Source organism: Sciurus carolinensis, chromosome 8 (assembly GCF_902686445.1).
Source record: "Sciurus carolinensis chromosome 8, mSciCar1.2, whole genome shotgun sequence".
Taxonomy (NCBI): Eukaryota; Metazoa; Chordata; class Mammalia; order Rodentia; family Sciuridae; genus Sciurus; species Sciurus carolinensis.
Genome location: NC_062220.1, coordinates 53,860,742 through 53,876,319, shown reverse-complemented (window position 1 = coordinate 53,876,319; position 15,578 = coordinate 53,860,742). Strand labels below are relative to the sequence as shown.

The 15,578-nt window shown below is 37.0% G+C and overlaps 1 protein-coding gene across 15 annotated transcripts in view; it reads left to right on the top strand.

The window, feature by feature from the left end:
• Positions 1-640: 640 nt before the first annotated feature.
• Positions 641-15,578, top strand: part of Adam22 (ADAM metallopeptidase domain 22) — a 212,192-nt gene continuing 197,254 nt past the window's right edge. For all 15 annotated transcript variants that reach the window (XM_047562721.1, XM_047562717.1, XM_047562714.1 and 12 more), the window contains exons 1-2: positions 641-969; positions 1,439-1,599. In XM_047562721.1, coding sequence (XP_047418677.1) covers positions 885-969; positions 1,439-1,599 — 246 coding nt within the window. In that variant the 5' untranslated portion in view covers positions 641-884. The remainder of the gene's footprint in view (positions 970-1,438; positions 1,600-15,578) is intronic.

Below are 15,578 nucleotides of genomic sequence, written 5' to 3'. Positions count from 1 at the left end.
GAGAGTTAAGCTAATTCATACAAGCGTCTGCCTTAACCTTTACCAGGAGGTCGTCCCTGACTCCTAGAGGTCTTCCTCTAGGTATTTCCAGGACATGTTCCACACCGTAATGTAAAAACAAAAACAAATATAGAAACAAACCCGGCCTTCTTACTCAACTGCGTTTGCGCAGAGGGACTCATACCAGTGTCCTTCACCATTGTCAACCACCTACCACATAGTAGGTTCTCCAGCCGTGTTACCCTATTCTTAGAGTATTGTTCCCTGATACTAACTTTAGCTACTAAATTGTGGGAAACATTATAGTTCATCCAGGACGTTGCGGATGAATACTCGCTGCCACAACAGCGCAGCGCAGAGCCAGGAATCCTGACAGTGATGACCACTGGTTCCTTCGCCTTTTTCCTCCCTCTGGTCTACAGGATGTAAAGAACCTTGGAGTCACGAGCTCGCGGTAGTGGGCGCCGTCTGGGAGACCAGCAGGACGCTTAGAGAACTACATTTCCCAGCTGACTCCCGCGCGCGCCCCTACTGGTGCGCTAGGGGCGAGTGCACCGGGCGCTCGCTCCCTGCCGAGTGCTCGTCGCCCGGCTGAGCCTGTGCCAGGGTATGAGGTGGGAGGCGCTAGAAACCACTTAGCTACAGCCAACCGCCCAATGCAGCACTTGCTCGCTCCCCCCGCCAGCGGAAGCGCCCGCGGAACACAATGCAGCACTGAGGCAGCGCCGCGGTGGAGGCTGCAGCTCCTTGGCAGCTGCAGCATCGGCCCGGGCTGGGAGGGGGCGGCTGAGGGAAGCCAGAGGGCTCAGAGCTAGGAAGCAGGACCCAACTGCTCCGGCATGAGAAGCTGAGCGTCTCGGGCGCGGCGGGTTGACAGGAGCATCATGCAGGCGGCGGCGACTGCGTCCGTGCCCTTCTTGCTGCTCTGCGCCCTGGGAACCTGCCCCCCGGCGCTCTGCGGCCGGGCAGGTAAGTTCGCCACCCTCTGTAGCTTCGGGACGTACCATTTTCCGGGAATCTTTGGACCCTCAGGCTCATTGAAAAGGGGCACCCCCATTTCCCAAGTGCGCGGGGAGATTTTTTTTTTTTTTTTAATTTGGAAGGGTGCTGAGAAGCGGAGCAAAAATACATGTGTGGGGGCGCGCGGATGCATGAGAAGCCTTGGGTCAGATGCCTGTTTTTCTTCTGAGGAGGAATGGGGAGAATGGGAAAGGGGTACCCTGCTTTTGGGCCCCGATCCTGGATGCTCTCAGATGAGCTGGTCCAAGGCTCTCCAGCTGGTGCCTTTGCGTCCTTTCCAGATGGGGTCCGGGAGGGAGGAGGCGGTGGAATTTTCGTGAGCGAGAGATGTAGGACCACGGTAGGGACGAGTGCGGGTCAGGGTCTTTATTTTTGCCTTTTCTCTCCACTCTCTTCTGCCCCCCTTCCTGCCTGGAAGGAGACGCCTCTTTGACGGAGCTAGAAAGGAGGAACGAAAACCGCTTCCTGGAGCGCCAGAGCATCGTGCCACTGCGCCTCATCTACCGCTCAGGAGGCGAAGACGAAACTCAGCACGAAGAGCTCAACACACGGGTGCGGGGCGACCTCAGTGGCCGGCAGGTGAGAAGCGCGGTGCGGGAGGTGGTCCTTCGCGCGGCCTGGCTACCCTCGACCTCACGTTTGCTCTGTTGCCCTGGAGACGCGGTGACTTGGGTGAAATGAGCGCAGACCTAATGAGAGTCATGGGAAAAAAAGGGGAAATAGGGACCAAAAAAAAAAATAAATAAAATAACCAAAAGAAGCACTGCTGAGGGCTTCGCTTTGCTCCAGGGGAGTAGGGGAGTTTGGGCGGGATGCCTCCAGCAGTGCAGTAACCTGAGTGAAGGAGTGGGGAGGGAGTAGACCCTTTCATTCTAGTCAAGCAAAAACCATGGATAGGGAGGAGGTTATATATGGGCAGGTTTGCATCATCATTGTTGTTTTAATGCTGAAAGCTAAGACTTTATAACCCAAGGTTGGTACTATAGAAGAATGGGAGGGTGCGGCGCGGAGGCATTCCTAGGAAACACAAATTGTAAAAATAAGTTAAACTTAAGTTCTCTGATCACTTAGATTTGTGGACACCAAAGAGATTCACCTCTACTTTGTACAAAAGGGGTTGCCCCTGCCCCTTACTTCATCGGTAGCAGTTCTCTTGGTGTAATTAGGGATGTTTTTTTTTTTTTGAGCATATAAAAATTATTTTAATAACCCAGTTTATTATTGTATCTGTATTTAGATCAATATCGCATATTCACAGATATGTCTGAAAATTATTTTAAATCTACTAGCTAATTTTATTAAACATTTTGGGAGCCCTGTAAATAGTTTTTTGATTTATAGATATAAACCTGGCAGGCAGTTAACCCAAATGTAAGTACATATTAAGATAGAACTTATTCACATAGATGAAAAGAAGCAAAGGCAAGCTGAACATTTTCACATATCCTAAATATACTTACCAACGCTTTAAGATATATCTGGATGAAGTGATATTTATACTGACTTATCCATATGTGTTAAATATGTAAAATTATAAAAATATTATTTAAAATCTGTATTTGTAGTCAAATGCTTGATTCTGTTAAAATTTTGTCAATATAAGGCATTAATTTAAGGACTACTGTAATATCCATCAAAGTTAGATTATTGTAGTAGAAAACATAATATTCCAAGTCTTTAATGAAGGAGTCTATTTTCCTTATATTTTTGACTTGTTTCCGTTGGAAAACTGAAGGAGAAGAGAGCATAGTTTTCTAATCTTATTTTTCAAATAATTAAGAGTGTTTTCCTAAGGAAATATTCTTGCAATCTTTGATTATAAAGAATATCAATCACACATAAAACATAAAATAACATAATGAACCCCCAGTTTGAATGTCTAGCAACTGATGGCCAGTCTTGTTTTATCTCTACTCTCTCTACTTATTTTCTTCTCCTTCCTGTATTATTTTGAAGCAAATTGTATTTCATTTGAAATAAATTTCAGTAATACACCTCCAAAAGGTAAGACTTCTTTTAAAATGTAACCCTGACATTATCATATTTTAAAATATCAAGAATAATTTCTTATCACTATTGAACAACCAGCATTTCCAGAAAGCTTCAAATATCATATATGTATATGTACATATATACATATATATATTATACATATATAATGTTTGTCTGAACAAGGATCCAAATAATGCCTAGAAGCTGCTATTAGGTTTTTTTTTTTAAATGCCTCTTTTAACGTAAGTTTCCTCTCTCCATTTCTTTGGTGTTTTTTTTTATGATTTATTTATTAAAGACTTGAGGTCTTTCATCCTGTAGAGTTTCCCAGAGTCTGAATTTTGCTGAGATAGGGCAGTGCTTTAAAACAAATCACAGAGACTTTCTGGGAGAGGAAGGACAGAAGGAAGTAGAGATACAGAAAGATAAACCGCAGGATCGTATCTGGAAACTCTTGAGTCTTTACCTCATGCTGGCAATGCTGTCTTCAGTACCTTCTGACCTTCTGTGTCTTGGTGAAAGACCAACTCTTTGAAAAACACGCCAGTCCTTTTCTCACCATGCATAAGGCACCACTTCTGCAGTTTTTTGATTCATAGACCTGTCCACTGGGGGCAGAAAATACTTCCAGGCCCCTGCAGCTTTTACTTCCTACAGCAATAAATCTGAGAATTGAGAAGAATGACTAACTTTTGGTGAGGTGTGAATGAATTGGTAGAATTTTGGTTAAACATTGTGAACAGATTATGAATTCAAGTCAGAAGTGAAAGTTTGTGTTGTCATCAAAGTAATTATTACAAGTAATCATTACAAGAAATTGCCCCAGTGCGTGGCACATAGGCCTGCAGAGTATGTCTTGATGTCTGCATCACCTAGGGATCCACTGCAGTTCAGCATGGTCCTTAAACAACTGCTGGAAATCATTGTCAGCTAGTGCTGGATCTGGCATTTAGGATTGCAAAGACCTAGTTGGCATAGGCCAATTTTTACTACAATTAGGAAACGAAGACATTTTCTTGCACATCTGGCATTTCTGGTTTCCTAAGAGTTGTCACTGGACCTGAAAAAATAAGTTGGTTTTATATGGCTCTTGTTATTTCTTTGGTAATTAAATAGATAAAATTTACTGTACCTTAGGTATCCACAGATATTTTTAGTATTTTTTTGTGTTGCAGAGATAAAATTAGGATGACCTTTTTGTGAACTCACAAAGTTTATATTTGTCAATTCATTTATTTAAAAGACATTCATTTACATGCACTCCTGCTTTTCAGCAATTTCTGTGCAAGGACCTAGGGATTTAGAGTTAAAAGACCCAGTTCTAGCCTCTAAGGAGTTCATAGACAAGTGGGACGATGAATGAATGAATAAGCAATTCCTCTTTGCCCTTCCCCATGGTTTTCTGGAAGTAATCACATATGGCTGTGGAAGCAGAGAAGTTCCATTACTAACCCAGGAAAGCAGTCAGGGTGGGCTCTCTGGAGGAGGTACTGTCTGAACTGTGTTTTGAGAGTGAGTTAGGAATTGTCTACTTGAAAAGGAGAGAATGGGATGGCCAAATGCATGGAGAGCAAGGACATAGGCATGTGGGAGTCTGGACATGTCTTTGTAAACTGCAAATACTTAAGCCTTAAGGGACCAATGAGACAAAAGAAAAAAGCAGGGAATTGATGCTGCAGCACTTTCTTGACTTGCTGAGGAATGTGGACTTAGTCCTGAAGGCTGTCCAAGGATTTCAGTAAGAAGCATTAATTGGCTAGATTCATGTTACCGCAGGATGGTTCTGATAGTTAGAAATGAATACTTTTAATTTCTAAGAGTCAATGAATATGATTGTTCACTTTTACTCACTGGTAAATGCCAGTTCACATTATCATTAAGCTTCATAAGAACTTAATTACTAAATAAACTAAAAATACTGTGTAATGAGTTAATATCTGTAAAGCTGGGCATATAGTAAGTTAATGTTTGTAAAACTGGGCATATAGTAAATAGAACAATGCTGGGCATATAGTAAGTACTCTATGTTAAATAACATTAACTCCCACAGGCTGCTTGAGTACTATTTAGAAATTTTATGACATCACTGGAATGCAAAATGGTGTCCTAATTACAGGAGTGTAACATTCCCAGAAGTGAGTTACAAATTACCCAGATTTACATGACTGAGTGGAACTGAATTGTCCTGGAGAGAATAGACCTTATAGGTCATTTAAATTAGTTCAGGAATCATTTCTCACCTAATATGATCAAGCAGTTGACATATGTATTATTCAATGATTCATAAAACTCATAAGAACTATAACAGAATAAAACACCTTAATTTTGTTCTTAATGTGTCAGTGTTTCAGTTTTCAGCTCTAAATGGGAACACACAATTTTTATTTTGGAAGAAAGTTAATTTAAGTTCTGTTTAAACAATTTGATGAATGTGAAATAGTGATTTTGTTGATGAGTTCATCTTGTTAAAAATTTCCTTTTTGCATGGTCAGTTACTTTAATGCACATTTTATTTTTTATTCCAAGTGGGATGATTAGCTTATACTAAAAGCTTATTATGCCATAAAGTCCTAAAAATGGTAGTCAAAGATCACACTTGATTGTGGGTAACCTTGGTATCCTCAAAGTTGTCTACCTAGTTTGAAGTAATTTCATCTTGGAAGATAGCACTAGAATAAAATAATCAGTCTTTCTTTTGTCTTGAAAGTATTTATGGTGAAGGGATTGCATGTATTAGGTAAAAAGATAAAACTTTTTTTTTAAGCTGGCTACCTATTTGGGCAAGATATCACCTACTTAGTCTTACTGATGATTTGATATTGATATTCATAATCTTGCAATTGCTATTTTTTAGAATAACCACCTTAATGATTACTCATTTTTTGCCTGTCGAGCATCATAAGTTTATTGTAGCATCAAAGATAGGTTATTTGGTAATTTATTTTGTTGTGTGGTCACCTCATAAATTTTCCATAATTTGTTCTATATTCAGGGAGTATATTTCTCTACAAATAGCAGATGTTCTTTTTGTCAGTGAATTAGGTGGGCCACATTTTTTTCCACTCTCTCTTCCCCTACAAAGTGTCATAGCTTCTCAAGTAGTTGGTCAGGTGCCAAGGACATAGGTCTACAATTTATTAAGAGTTTTGAAAACCAGTAATGAGTGGAGAAAATGCAAGATGATAGCAAGATTGATAGTAGAAGGTGTGCTTTATTTTGTCTGAATATATTTATACATATACCTAAGTATGGATGAGCTGTACTTAAAATTGTGCTGTTTCACTTGGGAGCACTGAGTCAGCTTGACAGTAAATTGTCTGCAATACTGCTTCCCTGGTGGTAAAGGGATCCCAGGAATTGCAGCTTTGGGGGTATTTTGCAAAGATAGCACAGACATCTTTTTTTTTTTTTTTTTTAACTGTGTATTTGTTAACCTAAGTAGCTGGATATTGATTAAGGTTTGCTACCAATCAAAAGTTTATTATACCACCATAAATAGGACAGGAACATTTCACAGTACATTTCAGTTCCCCTACCAACCTTCTTTTACAAGAAAGTCAAAATCAAAATTATGCAGTTTCCTTTAAGTTCTTACTCAAATTTACATAACTAAGTGGAATTTAAGAGTCCTAGAGAAAAGAGACATTATAAATCATCTAACCTAATTTAGGAATTACTTCGTTTCTACTCTGTGAGATCCCAATTTGTGTACATATTTTTTGTTATCTTTGAAATTCTACCTACTAATTTTACTGTGCACAAAAGGAACCAATTTTCATCACTTCTTTCCTGCTATAATCAAAACTATGAGTGACTCTATATGAGCTTATGTGTTAATAAAATTTGTTCCTAGTTTTATTCACTTTCTCATATTGCAAAGAATGCCAATTTTAATAATTAGAGTCTGTTTTAGATGTACATGGAGAGAGTCTCTCTTTTTAATCTCGACACTCTGAGAACAGGAGTTGTAAGGTCAGTATTATTTAACAGTTCTCTGTTAGTCAGTTTTGCATCACTGTGACCAAAATGCCCAACAGAGAACAACTTAAAGGAGAAAAAGTTTATTTGGGCTCACAGTTTTAGTGGTTGAGTCCATGGTCAGCCTGCTCCATTGCTCTGGGCTAAGGAAAATTGCTCTTCTTCCTGGAAGGAGGTGGGAGAGTAAGTTATAATCCTTAAGGGTAAGCCCCCAGTGACCTAACTCCTCCAGCCACACCCCACCTGCCTACAGGTACCATCAAGTTCAGTAGTTCTTTCAAATTATTGATCTATACAGTGGATTAATTCACTGACTATGTTAATGTTCTCATAATCTAATCATTCCACCTCTGAACATTCCTGCATTAACACAGGAGCTTTCAGGGAAAACCTCATATCCAAACCATAGCAAATATCACGAGGCTAATTTAGGGCCACATTTATCATTAAGTCTCATGGAAAGCCCCAAAGAGAAAGAAGATGTTCATAGAAATGGGGTGGGGAAATAAAAGGAAGGGGAATAATGAGAAGGTAGAAGGAAAAGAAAATCAGGAAAAGAGAAAAATACATGTAATAGAATTTCTATATATGTTATGTTATACACTAAAATATTTAATATATAGTAATTTATGTGGTGGGACTTGATGTGCCAAATAGTCTTTTGATTTCTTGATGTACATTAACTTGTCCCATCCTCAAAAAAATCACTTTTGATAGGTTGATAACTTACCTGTGAAATCACAAAGCTGAGAAGGGATTTGAACTCAAGCACTGCATCTCCACTGCACTGGTTATATAATCAACCTCTATGCTAAACTGGCCTTGTGGTAGAGGGAACTGACAGTACTTCAGATGTCATTCAAGACATTTGGATGTCTTTGGCAATGGAAGCAGAGATTTCTTATATTTATTCCATTGGAACAACATATTTCTTGCAGTATTTGAAAAATATACATAATAATATATGTATATTAAAGTTTCATTAACTTTACACCTTTAACATATATGTATGTATAATAATATGTATGTGTGTGTATATATAAAAGTTGTATTATATATAAAATTGTATTTTCCATTTTTATTTTTGAGTTAGTAATACAAAATATAGAGTTATTTGACATTTAAAAGGTGAAAAATAACCTCTTGAAGGATGTGTTCTGCTTGTAAATACTTGATGGTTACATTCTTTCATTACAAATCAACATTTTTGGTATTCAGCAGTCAACACCAAAGTTACATATACTCTTTTGTGATCAAAGTTTCATAAACAGAAACTTTAAACGCTAAACAGGATCCACATTCATATATCCTTCATCAAAAGAAAAAGGTACAAAATATCTTTTGTGTCTTTATAGTGTTAGAAGCTGGAGAGTCCTGAATGTCAAATCATCCAGGTAATAGAGACACATAGTCAATAATGACAAAAAAAAAAGATAGGTTCTGTGACTCTCTAGTTAGATGTGTTTACTTTGGTAACAAAAGCACTAGAAAGAAAACAGGGAGAAAGAGTTGAAAAAATAAGAATTAACAATTAACATTTTTTGAACATTTACCAGGTACCAGACATTGTGTGAGTGATTTACATGTTTGTTTGTTTATTTGTTTTTGTGGTACTGGGGATTGAACCCAGGGCCTTGTGCTTGCAAGGCAAGCACTCTACCAACTGAGCTATCTCCCCAGCCCTGATGTACATGTATTATCTCTCATTATGAAATAGAAACTATTATATCCATTTTAAAAATGAGGAAACTGAGACTTAGAAGCTAATTAAGCTGCTCAAGACCATGAAGCTAGAAAATGGTAGAACTGGAAAAGGATTCTCAAAGAAAATGTTAGAAATCAACATCAAATAATCTTTTTATAAAATCTTTGCAACTTATTTAATATAAAATTTCTCATTCAGCTCTATGTTGGAACATACCTAATGTTATTTATTCAAGAAACTGTTGACCCTGCCCAGTCTCCGTGGCTAACTTGCAATTACATTACACATAATTAAAATAGAGTTCAACATGCTATATTTTAAGATATAAATATGTCATGTAGAACATGACTTTAGACTTCTTGCTGCTCTTTATGTCTGATTATGTCATTTGAATTCCTTTTAAGACAGAGATATGTTTTGTTTTTCCCAGCACAAGTTATTATATGTTACTTGATTTTGAAAATAAAACTAAAAATGCTGTACCATGATCCAGAAATATCAGTAGTTCTAACTGGAAAGAGAAGGAAAAAGGAATTTTCTCATTCTTCTTGCCCCCAGATCAATTTTGTTGTTTGTGTTGAAGAGATTTTTCAGGGTCATATGTATCAGCAAGGGTTAATGAAGACTTTTTTGTCTCCTTTTTAAAAATTAATTTTGTACCAGGGGACTTTAGCACTTAGCCAGAGTTGCCCTTTTGTTGCATTTTTTGTCCCAAGTAAAGATCATCAGATAACACTTTGAAGAGGAGAAATCAATGATGCTTTCCTTGAGGTAGGGCCTTGAGAGTGCTCCTTTTGCAATGGTTTTAAAATTACCTACCCAAGGCAGTAGAACTCCTAGTTGACAGTTTTGCTAGACTACGCACTCTGCTTTGCACTGCCTCCTGTCTCTAACCTTTACCTCTAAAGGGTCAATTTCTCTTCAGATTTTTTTTTTCCAGTTTACCTTTTAAATGGGCTTGTTTGAGAGAAGTTGCCTTCATATCCTCCAGTAGTGAGATTAGGTGTTGAGGCCAGGCTGATACAAGAATTTGCTATTCCTGGTCATAGCACAAGCTTTTCTTTAAGGAGTTTCTCTTGGATTAAATAGCAAGATGCTGCAGGGGGAACTGCAACTTGATAGAACCTGATCCTGCAGAATTTCCTTAAATTCCCTAGTGGTTTTTTAATGCATTTAGAATATTCAGTGTGGGGGTATGGAGGGAGGGGGGTCTATCCAGGCTCCCAGCTGTGGATCCTCAGCAGGCATAGGGCAGTCAAGGTTATGCCTCACCTGATGCATAACTCTAGGATATGCATCAGGATATGCATCTAGGATATCACTCTAGGATAGACTGGAGAGTGGGAAAGGATCATCAGAATCTGAGTAGGAGGAGTCTTTGGTCAGGGGCTCGGGGAAGACAAAGATCGGGAAAATCACAGATCAGTTAAAGAGAGAAGATGCTAGACCTGCTGTGCTGGGTCAATATAGTACCTCCTGGTTCAACTAGAGAGAGAGAGCTACCTGAAAGAGTCTGAGGGACTTTATGATTTTTAATCTCAACCATTTAGGTTTTAGTGGTTGGTTCCACTTTTGATCCACATTATGGGTTTTTAAAAGGAACCTTGTCTTTAGCCAGATTTGTTCTGATGGTCCCTGGGATTGCATTCATTCCCCCATGAATTTTAATTGTTTTGTTCAGAGGAAAGAAACATAATTATTCAGCATAATGATAAATTTGAAAATGCATCTGTTAAAAAAAAATTCCCAGGATTCTCATTTAGTGCTGCCTGAAGTTTTCTAGAACACCCATCCAAGTATTCCTAACTACTGCTAAGCTGCAAGTCATACCAAATTCATAATCTACAGGGGCCAGGGTGGGGGGGGGGAGTATCCAACTCAATAATTACAAATTTTCCAAACTGCAGTTTTTAAAGACTCTTCATTACTTCAACATACCTTTATTTAACAAATACCATATACCATTTAAAATAAACCTATTATTGCTCCTTTGATGTTTCCTTTCCTCCTTCCTTTTCCCTCTTACCTCCTCCATTGTCCTCCTTCTTCCTTTTTCTTTCTTTCTTCTTAATTTTCCTCCTTTTACTCCTCCTTCCTCTTCCTCTTCTTCTTGGTTGGTCTTATTAAAGGTCTGCAGGGTTGTGGGAGAGGGATTTAATGGGCCATTCTTCTCCCCCTTATGTAATTCAGATTCTAGACATTGTGCCTTTCCTCAGTTGGGAGATGAAGCCTAAAGGTCAGTTTTCTTACTCATGTCAGAGTTTTTGATTCTCTAAAAATCACACTAAATTTACATAAAATGAGCAATAGGCTTATTCTGAATGGCATGTGGTATTTGTTAAATGTATGATGAATGAATGAAAAGTTTTTGTAAATTGGAATTTGGAAAGATTTAATTATTGAGTTGTATATTTTTGGTATTAGTCTTTGTCACAGACTGAATTATTTTCAAGGTGACTTTCGTATAAGCGGCAGTTTAGCAGAGTTAGGAGTACTTCGATGTGTGTTCCAGAAAATCTGTAGATATTGTTTAATGAGAACACTGGAGAATTTTTAAAACAGATGCATTTTCATAGTTACCATTATGGTGAACACTTAAGCTATTGTTTCTTAAGAAAAGATTTTATTAACTTTGATAGAAATGTAAACATTATTGAAGATGATGAAAATTTTGACTCAGGACTAAAAAAATTATTCTTACACATGAACCATTCACTCAGCATAATAAAATATAACTAGAACACTGCTTTCTTTCCAAATTATTTCCTCATAAAGTGCCTTTTAAGATGGACAGATTCTGATTGTGGTAGGTAAGGGGAATTCAAGATGTATTCATTGCTGGCACTAAAGGTAGAACCATTTCTGAATGAGTAGGTAACTAGAGTTAAGACTATTTTAAACCACAGTGTACATTTTTTTTTTTTTTGATTTTCAGGATGCCTTAAGGTAAAAAGGGGGAAAAATACTGATGCTGAGATACTAAGAATTCTTATTTGATGTAATTTCTGAGATAAGTTGAGCACATTGTTCTAATAGCTCTTAATATGATCTTGCACAGACAATGTTCTCATGGGTAATGAAGAAAAGTACCATTAATTTGTAACTTAAATCAGCTTAATATGAAATCTACTTGAAATCACTGATGATGAGTTGTTTAAATATTCTGATTATGATATCTTGGGGTTTAGATTTGTAGAGTGTTGGGGTAAAATTATTTTAATTTAGTTGCATGGAAAAACATGGACTGAAATCCTGGCCCTTCATTTCATTTTTATTTCTTCCCAGCATTGAGTGCAGACAGCCTTATACACAACAAATGGTCAGCAAACAAATGTTGGCTGAATGGATTAGTTGATGCCCTGCCATGTGAAGGGCCCTGTTCATTTTTGTGCTCTCATATGCCTGTTGTTTTATTCGACTTTCCCTGGTTAGTTATTTCTTTACTTTGCTCTTTATATCCTCACCTCTCAGTCAGGCTGTGTCACTCTCTTGTAGTCCTTTTCCATTTGTCATTTTCCTGTGAACATGGCTTCTTATTTTCTCTGACCTTTGGTTTATTTTGTATTTTTCCCCCACTCTATTTCTGTCAAGTGTCTCTTTTTCTCTTAGCAACTGAAGTAAAAACAAGTCTCTGGAAGGTTATTTACATTCAGTGTTGGGAACCATCCCTGTTGTGTGTTGTTGGACTTAACTTATTTTGGAATTTGGAAAATGTGTTATAGTTCAACAAGCTTTCCATTTTACTACTTACCTTTAAATTGTATTTTGTATGGTTTTTCTTTTTCTGTTTGCTTTTTCTTTAATTTCCCTTGAGCCTCATTTATTTTCTTCATGGGTTATGGATTGAAGTGTCCATTCTGTTCCTCGCAGCTGAAGTAATCTCCTTTCTAAAATCTTTTTTTTTTTTTTTTTTTTAGTTCTCATTGCTCTCCTAATCCCCTGGGTTTAAGTTTTGAGTTATGTACCCAGTCCACCCTCCTCACTTGATGAGCATGACATGCTCAGAGTCTTCAATGGTGATTCATTGCTACAGGATAGTGATCCATTGCTCCACTGCTACAGGGTGCATATTTAGGATAAAGGAAGATGGGCACTTTTACACATAACTAAAAGTAGAACTTGTATCATAAGCTTGGGATAAAATTGTGCATGCTTATGTGTGTGTTAGGGGAGGGGTGTGGGGCAATTACAACATGAATGTTAGTAGATCATGACCCTATGACATAGACTGCAATCTTATGTTTGGTTATTCACATTCACCATTGTTTATTCACTTAGGATTGTGCCTGACCTACAGAGTGTATTCAGTAAATATTTATGGTCTGTTTTATTTCAACTTTCTGTCTCAAAGATGCAGAGAAAAAGTTTTCTGTAATCATTTATGTTGGTGATTTTATTTACTTTGGAGTTATTTCCCATAGAAATAAAGTTATAATACTTCTTTCCAAATGGAATATGTTGGGATGGGATGGAGAGAAGCATGATTCTCTTTCTACTTATGCCTAATCTCTGAACTCTTTGTTCCTCTTGCCCTCACATATTCCTGCTGGCCCAACAGAGTCACCCTGTCTTCAGTATGCCCAGGTTGTGTGGGATTCTTGGACTAGTGAGTGTCTGCACTGATGTAGCTGTCCCTCTTCTTGGAATCTGAGGCAGGGTTTATTAGGAAAGGCAGGGACGTGCTGATAAGAGGAGAGAGACTGACAGAGAAAGTGGCAGGAATTTAGACCTTGATTGGCATACTGACATTCCACTACCTAATGCTGCCTTTCTGTCTCCCAGCCACTTTACTCACTGTGACAAAATCATCCATGTCAGTTTATAGCCCCATCTCTCCTAACAAAAATAAATCCAAGATGTTTAACCTTTGTGTGTGACTTTATTCACCAGGCTTTGTCATTTGCTGCCTGGAGCTGCATTTTCTTTAAGACAATGATGTGTGTCTACTGAGAGAGTGACACATAGTGTTACTGATGGACCTGAATTCATATGACATATTCAGTCAATGATTTCCCTTAATATTTATTTCTCATTTTTTTAAACTATGATTTCGAACTAAAGACGACATCTTTTATTTTTTTCCACTGTAGCTAAGCCCCATATAGCCGTTGCCTAATATTTGTTTTATTTAAGTTTTTCTAATTTTTATTTCCCTTGTGTGGACTAACAAGTTAATGTAGAATATTTTTACTATATAGTATAAGTTAGTTATATAAGTCAATTATAATGGTATTTTATATTTTTATATATAAACGTATATAATAGATATTTATATTAGTTAAATATTTGTTAATTATAAAATTTACTTATAATATTGATGGTATAAGCTAATATAAAATCTTTTCTATTTTAAAAGATTTCTTAGGCAGTCATCCATATGGCACTCCAGGAAATTTCTATGCTTCTAAAAGATCTGTAAATGCTGATTTATATCTGAATGAAGCACCAGTAGAAGATAGTCATTTGAGTATGAGTACTTTTAAGTACATATATACCGTAGAATAAATAAGGGGCTGTTTTAAGATTAAAAGAAAGTAAGGACTTGTTTTGGGGAAGAGGCTCCACATCAAAAGATGAAGATCATGTAGCTGTTCAACAGCAAAGCACTCTGAAACAGTTTTCATGACTTTAGCAGACTTAGTGTAATCTCAGGAATAAAAAATTCATTTTACTATGTGTATTTAAAAAATAACTTTATTGAGATATAATTTGCATACCATAGATTTTACCCATTTGAAAATATCTACCATTCAAAGATTTTTGGTGTATTCAGAGATTGTGCAACAATCTCCACAATTTTAAAGCATTTTTATTACCTTATAAAGAAATCCCATAAATTCTTATAAAGAAATTTGTGTAAGCAAACACTAATCTACTTTTTTGTCTCTATAGATTTGCCTGTCTTTGAGATTTTATATAAATTGAACCATGCACTCTCTGATCTTTTGTAACTAGCTTCTTTAACTTAGCATAATACTTTCAAATTTCATCCATATTGTGGCTTGCATCAGTACTTCATTCCTTTTATTTGCTGAATAATATTCCATTATTTATAGGCATCTGGGTTCTTTCCTTTCTGTGACCATCGTTTATACTGCTGTTATAAATATTTCTGTAAAAGGTTTTGGGTGGATGTGTGGACAGACAGACAGACAGACACACACACACACACACACACAAAATAAAAATATGTGCCATGAAATGGATCTTACCATTTTTATATGCAGTATAATGCTTTTCATTCTACTCCATTCTATTTCATTTTCTAAAAAATCCTGACCGTGGTACATTAAAGTAATTTCAGAAGCCCTTCTATGAGAACCAATATTGCCTTCATCCAAAATGTACTTATGCAAACAATAATGATTTTAATATTGTTTTAAAAATAATACTTTGATGTATAATTCACATACCATAAAATTCACCCTTTTAACTGTGCAATCCAGTATTTTTAATATAGCTTTTAATAACACTTAACATTCATTCTCCATGCATTGCATTTCCCTGTTTGCCTTCCTCTTTTTATCATTGTGTTGTTGTTGGTGCCATTATAAACTAGTTGTGCACTTCGATTCATTTATTCAGCTTCTTATTAACATGACTCTGTGCCCGTGTTGGGTGTAGCCTTCCCCTCAGTGGAAGAACTTCCATTTTCTTGCAGTGGATTCTCATATTTAATAAATATTTTAACACTTAATCAATCAACCATGTGTTCCTAAATTTCCAACAGTTTTCAACAAGCATTCTTTGCAAAATCTGTTATTCCAAAGTTAATTGTTTGTATAATTTCTCCTTCTCAAGAAATAATTAGGTTAGAAGAAGTCCGTATGCTTCTATTTTAGCATCATATGTTCACAGCAGAAAGTGTTCAAGAAGAAAAAAG